This window comes from Amphiprion ocellaris, chromosome 8, assembly GCF_022539595.1.
Source record: "Amphiprion ocellaris isolate individual 3 ecotype Okinawa chromosome 8, ASM2253959v1, whole genome shotgun sequence".
Taxonomy (NCBI): Eukaryota; Metazoa; Chordata; class Actinopteri; family Pomacentridae; genus Amphiprion; species Amphiprion ocellaris.
The window spans coordinates 25,863,838-25,872,766 of NC_072773.1; the positions used below are offsets into that span (position 1 = coordinate 25,863,838).

The window sequence follows — 8,929 nt, forward strand, 5'->3', positions numbered from 1 at the left end:
GTAGCAAATAGGAGCCCTGAAATTTTAAGTTTTTGCAATTTTATGCTCAGGTTTGGTTAATTTTCCCAAATGAGCAGCATAGTTCAAACACTGTCAGTTTTTTTTTACAGCTTCTTGCTCTGATAAATGGGTTCATTTTGGCAATAGTTTACAGGCACCATACCTTTCAAACCCACCAGTGTGTTTTATTCTTCAGAAGATTAAAGAACAGGTTCACATTTTCAGAGTCTACTTAATACAAGCCCACATGTATATAAATTAGATATCATTAGCGTTTGTCCGAAGATTTTCCACAGGGCTCTATTCTTGTTCTTTTTTTTCCCACAGTATATGAAAATAATATTATCTCAGCCACTCAAAAATGTAATTTTTACACTTATTGTACTAGTTTATACACCACAGGTCATCCTCTTAATCTGGCTATTGCAAATCAACAGTCTGCTTTTGACACATTTCACAAAATTTTGCTTGTCCTAAATTCTGTTTCCAACCTACTGCCCACACTGTTCAGGGTTTTCAAATTAAATTTGATGCATATTCTAAGTACTTGGGCATCTAGATGAACACTAGACTAACCTTTGTGACTGATGTGGAACATCTGACAAGCAAACCCCCAGGACCAATATGAAATCAGTGTGCAGAATAATTACACCATGCAGTTGTGTCTGCAATTGATGATTTTATATATATGCATGCCACTCCCTCTACCATGTGTTGTCTGGGCTCTCCATCACAGTACACTGCAAAAAAGTCTTTCTGTAGCATCTTATATGAAATGTTGGGGGTTCCACTGTATTGAATTTATCTCTAAGACTCATTGCTCCCTCATCACAACAGCTCTTTATGAATAAAAACAGTACTTGAAAAGTCAAGTCACAGAATATTTTCAGACACAACGAATGGAATAAGCCGCAAAAACAGCTTTAAAAATAAAATCACTCATTTCACTTCTAAATCTTAAGATATGTTTTAAACAAATTGCAGTTCTGCCTGCAATTTCTATTCTTGATGTGAACATAAAGTGTGAAAGTGGGAACTCTGTGTCTCTTCTGAGAGCATTATGTCAGTTGGACTACCTCTTTAAATAAAATACAAAAATAAATAATGCATTTACTGTCCCTTACTTTAAATTTCCACTTTGTGTTGCAATGTAGTCTGCTGCAGCTCAGCAAGAAAGCACTGTGGAGACACAAAGAGGGAATTTGGTATTAAAAAGACTGCAATTTTGAATGATACCTGCTTCATTTGTTTCAATCAGACTGCTTAAAGTTTATATTAACTTGAGCTGAGCTGCGCTTCGAAACTATTACAACAACTAGTGACTCTTTTGTCATAAACATTGGCTTGGTGTTTATAGATAGACTTGCAAAAATGCGCACCTGTCCTGTATGATTCTGGTAGCTATGGTAAGGAAAGCTATTGTTTGGCCGGTGGTAACGCATGCTCTTTCTTTTTTTTTCTTTTCCTCACGATTATCTAGAAATACTGCTGAACGTCGGTGCCAAAGTGCTTGTCTCACTGTGATCTCCACTCAGAGATGGGAGTCGACTGCAGCACTGATGTGTGTGGAGTAGAGCAGGAGGTGTGTAGTGCTGCACTCCCACCAGACGGGGGAGTGGACTTCCCTTTGGACTCTCGGCCAGTAATGTCAGTCTGGCATCCCGAGGAGATAAACATGAAACACACATGAAAACACACAGTGTTCCAGATACTCAGAAATGCCACTTTACACACTTAAAGACATAAAGATGGTCAGACAGACACCCCTGTGATTCCTCTCATAGACTGTAGTTTAATGTTCCTCTCTTTCTGAGCGGTGTGCTTGCCTCAGTGAATGCACACCACTTTGCTGGACCAAACGCTGAAGGTGGACAAACGTTGCTAAGACATCCTCTCCTTTGTCGAATGTACCATGAAGCTGTATTACACATTTAAAACGCGGGATTCCTCCTCTAGTTTCTGAACTCCGTGGGCTTTTTCCTCCACCGCCTCTCTGCTGCTCCTGGAGGATCTCAGTAAACTGGGTTCTCCATGACGAGCCATCAGATTGTGACACTCACATGAATGTCATTAAAGCAGTAGCACATTGTTTCGTCCTCCAGGGCGCCGCCGGGCTGAAGTACGACTGAATTGCTTTGTTGGCTGATTGCACTTTAAGGAAAAGCCAACATCAAAAGGATTGTGGCAATATAGAGGCCTTTTACCCAAGAATCAAAGCATAGCAGCCGACGTTTTACTGTTTATTTTTGTGTGCGTGTTCTCCAAGTTTTTCCTCTTTGAGAAAAAAAAGGGGACTTTTTTTTTGATTGGAAATGAGTAAACTTGACGATCTTTGCTCTGAAGTGGGAACCAGTAGAAAGGCAGTAAGCACAGATTTTATCCAACGCTCTCATCTACAGATTTATTACAACAGGAGAAATTTTTAAGTCATTTTAAACTCACTCTTGAAGCAAACAGTCTATTAATGATCGAAACACCACTTATATTTCTACAGATTCACGAGGTGGTTGTTTTATCATTCACGAGGTAATTTTTAACTCAGATATTTTGGTTACCTTGCACCAGTTTACAGTGTTACTACAAGTGCAGAAGTAAAATCGATTGCTACTTATGAAATTACATCCAGATTAGCTGGCACTGGAAGAGAAAGGGATTCAGTGTCGGCATGCAGATCTCTAGCAATAATCCTTCCTCCTGGTTTTCCTCTGAGGACAAAGCTGAAGCATCGTTTACTCAAAGCAGGTACTGCAGTATTAGACATGATGTCTTGTGTGGAGCCTTTTTTGTTTTTCCTTTTGTCTGTGAATATGAATTGTAAATATGCTTCAAATGTACTATATATAAATATATATATGCTTTTGTAGGTCACATACTGTTTTTGCACAGATTGTAAGGCTTAATATTTAAAAGTGTAATTTTCTTATTCTGTCATAGGTCAGCTTTTATTTTCAGTACTTTAACTGTTGATTGGAAAGGAAGGGCCTCTTGTTTTTTTTTGGTAAGCAGTACATGTAGATTTTCTTTCACACTGCCACTTTTCCTTCTCTCAGAAAGCACTTTTTTAAATTTGTGATCTTCAAATCATGAACTTTTTATTTTCCTGAGGACATAGTGTTAGCTACAGAGGTGCTAGTGGATATTTTCTTTCTTTTTTAAAAATATTTTTCTTTCGACAAAAAAATTTTAAAAAAACAACACAAAATATGCCTATACAAAAAGAGTTGACACATGATTGTGTTAGGCTTCTAAAGGCCCAGATGTCTTACCAGTATGTGGGGTTGATATTTTCTGAACCTCATGCTTCCATTTACGACTCACTCCTGAGGTTTCTGTGCTTTGAATTTTGCCTATTTGGTCGGTCAGCCTCAGATGCGAGACTCGCAGAGATCAGTCCCTTTGTGTAACTGTCCACGTTTGGTTTGTTAGCAGTCATTTAATCCTGATGGAAGCAACACAAGAAGGAGTTTGTACCCTCTAATTATCTGTCAGTCTTGACAGTGGCATTTTTTTTTGAGTTGTCCTTTGATTTCTGTTGTATTTCCTGTGAAACTTTTGTGGAGAAATCTACCTTTGAACACATGCTCAATCCAAAGATTTTTGTTTGTCATTCTGCAGTGCGTAGAAACAGTTCCTGATGTAGATCGTGCAAGTACTCATGTGTGCTTTTACTGTTGCACATAACCTATAATATACATCGAGCTAAGTATGTTTAATTGCATATATTATACCCCCATCCGTATGAAATAGAGTAGAGATGAGTCTGGTTCTGCTGAGGTGCTTTGAGTTTTTTGTTTGTGATTGTTTCTTCCTTTCTGTAGACCTTATGGCCAGTTGAATTGTGGTGCTGCAAACCTTAATTTCACAGGAGAATGATTTTAAGCTGGAAAAGGAGGTTTCATTCATGATTGATGTCATTTATGTCTCAGAAATAGTTGCCTGGAGTTGTTTTCTTTCAAAAACGCCAGTCTCAATGATGAATATGAAAGACTAATCTACAGATATTCAACAACAACAACAAACAATGTCTGCGTTTTGCTTTAAAGGAAAGAAAATCATCTCAGTGGTGAATCGATGGAGCTAAAGAAAAGAGAAAATCACATCTGGGAAACATACAGTCATTGTTACAGGATGTAAAATACTATTGCATTTTTTCTTACCTTGTTCCTTGATGTTAATATTGATGTAAATACAAATTTATATTTAAACATTACAATGTCTGTGTTGTGGATTTTTGCAAGTTTGATCCGCAGTGACTCATCAATCTTCAGCGCTGCAGCAACAGTCCAGTCTGTCAGAAAGCCGGCAGAGGAGCCTTTTCATGCATCAAACAGCGTTTCTCTGCAGTAATCGGGCCTTTTCAGGAGCCACCAGCTCAGGGCACAAGCAGAGTGTGATTTTGTGTGGATTGGCGCTATTGACGTGTGGAGGGAATTCAGAGTGTGAAGGACGTCTGCGTTTCAAGTCCTGGGCTTCCTCTCAGACTGGCTGTTGTCAGTGACATTCACGTCCACGCTGCCGTCTGCAGCCTCGCTTTCATCTGCTGTTTGTTTCCTGCAGCCGGTCACCTCCCCCTCAGTGAGCTTTTGTCATTAATCATCCCACTTTCTTCGCTCCTCTTAATGATTCTGCCCCCTGTGAAAAGATCTCACACACCCCCCTCAGGCTGTCCCATCCTCCCAGCCCTGCTGCTGCTGCTGTTACTGTACCAGACCTGCAGCCCCCCATCAGCCTGTTCAGAGCTTTAAATAATTTTCTGCTGTTCAGACTTCAGTGTCATCCCTAATAGAATTACAGTTTCATTCTAGGAGCTTCAAGGAAAAGTAGCTTGACTTTTCTTTTAGCTTCTTGAAGTCATCACGTTTCAGTTGTTTTCTAGTGAGCTTCCAGGATTGTTGTTACCTGGATGACTGAGAATCTACACACACTAAGGACTCCAGGTTGGTGTGTGCTGACTCGTTCAACCTTTTAAAGTGCAGTGCCCAATACAGGCACAAAGCAATGTTCAAGATTTCAATCACAAAACTATACATTTCTGAGTTCTTGTAAGTTCTGCCTTTAAGGCTGATAAACCACGTTGGTCTAGACCAGGGGTAGCCAACATGGTGCCCGCGGGCGCCTGGTTGCCCAGAGACCATGTGAGTCGCCCGTGACACACGTTCTAAAAAGAACACTAGTCACTATGAAATTCCTTATAAAAAATTATAGTTGCTGTTCTTTTTAGATCAGAAATACTTACATTAATGCAAATTTTAAATTACAATATTTATTATAATTTTTTTAAAAACTAAAATCTTCGGTGTAAATGAACTTTGACCTTGTCCGAGTCAAAGTTCAATGCGCATGTCCAACCACCACGTCACTGCTGAAGCGTCCGGGCGCAGACGCTTTGGGAAGCTAGAAGTGGTTTTTACCCCCAAAACATGACAGAGAAGTGAAAGAGAAAACACTGTTTATTCACGATGACTGGGAGGAAGAGTCCTTTTTTACGACAGTGAAAGATAAATGTATGTGTCGTATTTGCGGGGCGACTATTGCGTCGGCAAAGCGGCACAATGTGGACAGATGCTACTTTAGCCGCTACAAAGCTTCCATGCTAACTAGCCACCTGGTAGCACATAGACTGTATGCGCACTACGGACAGGAAAAGCCCAGGACTTAACGGCAGCTGTGACATCTACTACGCGGCGAAAAGTTTCTTCATGGAGAAAAATGTACCATTAGAAAAGCTTGTTTTAATGACGACAGAAGGGGCTCCTCCATGACAGGTCGCCATGCAGGCTTCATTGTATGATGCAGAGGTGATCCAGACTTCCCAACATTCCTACATTACCACTGCATCATTCACCAGCAGGACATATGTATGTACAAAAGTGGCCGGATTTGATCATGTGATGACTCGTGTCATGAAGATCATAAATGGCTCCAAAGCCAAACAACCAGGACATCGAAGGTGCTGCTGGAGGAGCTGTTAGCTGAACATGGTGACCTGTTACTACACACAGAAACCCCATGGATCAGCAGGGGACCAGTTTTGCAGCGTTTTTTGTCACTGTTGGCCGAAATCAAAGAGTTGATGCAATCCAAAGGTGAAGACACCTTGCTGCATGAGGACACTGAGTGGATTCTTGCTCTTGCATTTTTAATGGACATCACTGGGAAACTGAACCATCTGAACTGTGAGCTACAAGGTAAAGGTAAGACATGATAAGCTCTGCAATGCCAGGCTTCCCACTAACACACATTTACAGACAAAGAAAGAGGTAACATGTTGTCATTCAAAACACTGCCATTACACAATATGTGAAAAATAATTTGTTGAAATCATGTAATGATTTTTTGTTATGATTTTTTAAAAATGTTGCAATGCTGGTGAAAATGCTGGTGATTAGTACTAATGTGATAGGATTCATTTCAAAATGTGAAAGAGTTGATTTTTTTTCTCACATAACTGGTAATTTGTACAAACATGGGACAGAGTTCATGAATTGTTCAAAAATGTTACAAAGGTAGGAGTTTGCACAAATGAAGCATGATTTGATGACAGTTAATGATTTCCTAAAAATGTTATAAGTGACAATTTGCACAGAAATGTAACTGGTGTGATTTTGAACAAAATGCTGCAAATATGCTGATTCATACAAAACTGCCAAGAAGATATTTACCAAAGTTTCAGAGATGGGATACCTCTGACTTTTAAATATTGGAACGGATTTACATATATGTGTGTGTGTGTGTGTGTGTGTTTCCTACCGTCATTGTTGTGGAAATCGTTAATAATGATTGTAAGGAATAATTAACATAAATGTGATCAGACAGTCTTTTTACATATTATTTTCATTATTATTATTATTGTTTAAAGATGATGGTGCAAGTTTGCTATTGAGGAAGTTTATATCAAGCCAGTCTGTGGTCTCCAGCGCCCTGTACTTCGCTGTGGTCTGCTGGGGCAGCAGCACCACTAAAAGGGACATTTCTCGGATTGACAAACTGATCCATAAAGCTGGACAGGTGGTTGGCTGTCAGCTGGAGACATTTGTGACAGTGAGGGACAGGAGGACACTGGAGAAACTGCTCTCCATCATGGACAATCCTGCTCACCCACTCCACCGGACTGTAGAGGGGCAAAGGAGCTCCTTCTCTAAGAGACTCTTCCAGCTGCGCTGTCACAGTGAGCTACAGGAGCACATTCATACCATACTCTATACAGCTGTACAATAACTCCCCACTCTGTGATAGATAACTCACTCATTTATGTCAATACTCGTGTGTAAACTGGCACTGCATTATAGCTACCTGTTCCATATTGTACATAGTGTAAATTCCTAATATTATTCCTAATTCTTCTATTTTGTAAATGTGTACATATTCCATATTTTTCTGTATGGATAGTAACTACCGGTATTCTGTTTTTACTTTTTACTAATTAGTCTATTCTTTAGTATATCCTATTATTGTATAATTCTATTGCTGTTCTCTGATCTATTTAAGATTACTGTTCTGAGCTACTGTGACAACAAAATTTCCCTTGTGGATGAATAAAGTTTGTCTAAGTCTAAACAAAGTGCCCTTTGTGCTACTCAGTACCCTTGAAGTAGCTCTCAGATTCAAAAAGGTTGGTGACCCCTGGTCTAGACTGAAATGTCTCAACAACAACTGTGTGGATTTCCATGAAATTGTGTGCAGACGTGCAGAGCATGACATCAGATGAGTTTGGTGATCCCTTAACTTTACTTGTAGCCTAACCATGAGGTTGACATTTTAGTTTTGCAGTTTAAATTGCTGACTAGAAACAACTACAGGATGGATACACTGTAAAAAAGAAAAAAATTAGAAAATGAAGCGAAAATCTGGAAGAAAAAATACATTAAAAATAGTGGAATCCTGTAGCATTCAAAAAAATGTAAAATGGTGAAAATAACTGGAAATATCTGTGCAATTATAATTTTAGCAGATTTAGATACAATAAAACTGATTTTACATTCACAAATTGTGAAAGAACGATTTTTAAAAATACAGATTTTTGGGAAGGACATTATATACAGTTTTAGCTGTTTTTAAAAAACAACATAATTGAGTACTCTTTCCCTGTGATTTCACTAGACTTTATCTGTAATTATTGGGCAAAAATCTGTGAATTCTTTTTTTTTTTTTAATTTACCATTTTTCAATCCTATAATATATGTAACTTCTTTCAAATAATAGTAAATATCTGTATACTAACAATAATGTGTGCTGACTAAAACAGTTAAAAGGGTCATTTTATGGTCAAACATTGTTAAAGAATACATTACCATTTGTGAAAAATGCAGGTTTATAATATGGAAATTCATACCTTTCTTAATTTTGGAATTTTGTCAGCTGTGATTAGACAAACAGCTGACAGTAACAGTAAATTGCTCAAAAAAGTGCATTTTAAACAGTTAAAACTTTGTTTTTCTTACAGTGCATTCATGAAATGTAGTTTAGACTGTAATGTCCCCCTCAGTGTGAAATTCAAACATAAGCTTCACAGATCTGCCAGCATATCTGTAGACTGTTAGTTTTGTTCAAATTACACCAGTTAAAGTAGCTGCCGTTGACACACTGCCCGTCTGTTCTCAATCAAGCACAGCCTGGTTTTTCATCAATAAAAGCCTTCAAATTATTTAGTTTTATGATACAGCATACAGTAGCTCCACCCAGAACCATCCAGCAGCCCCTCTGTGGCTGCTCTGCTCCTAAAACAGAAAGTAAAAATAATCCTTTCATAAAACCATGAATTAACAATGAGGCATCTGGTGCTGGAGTTGTGTAATTTCTTTCTCAATATGCCAGGTTCTCACGTGTTTTCTATTGGCTGGATATCAGCTGATTCTTCCAACCTCTTACAAAACCCCATCCTTATTGAATCACACTGTTTGCCAGCCTTCGCAGAGACATTTGGTCTTCC

General features: G+C 38.7%; 1 protein-coding gene across 2 annotated transcripts in view; it reads left to right on the forward strand.

The window, feature by feature from the left end:
• The window catches only part of LOC111574181 (nuclear receptor coactivator 3-like), a 68,692-nt gene extending 64,479 nt beyond the window's left edge, over window positions 1-4,213 (forward strand). For both annotated transcript variants that reach the window (XM_023278618.3, XM_055013030.1), the window contains exon 23: window positions 1,481-4,213. In XM_023278618.3, the coding sequence (XP_023134386.2) occupies window positions 1,481-1,492 (12 nt within the window). In that variant the 3' untranslated portion in view covers window positions 1,493-4,213. The remainder of the gene's footprint in view (window positions 1-1,480) is intronic.
• Window positions 4,214-8,929: the final 4,716 nt, after the last annotated feature.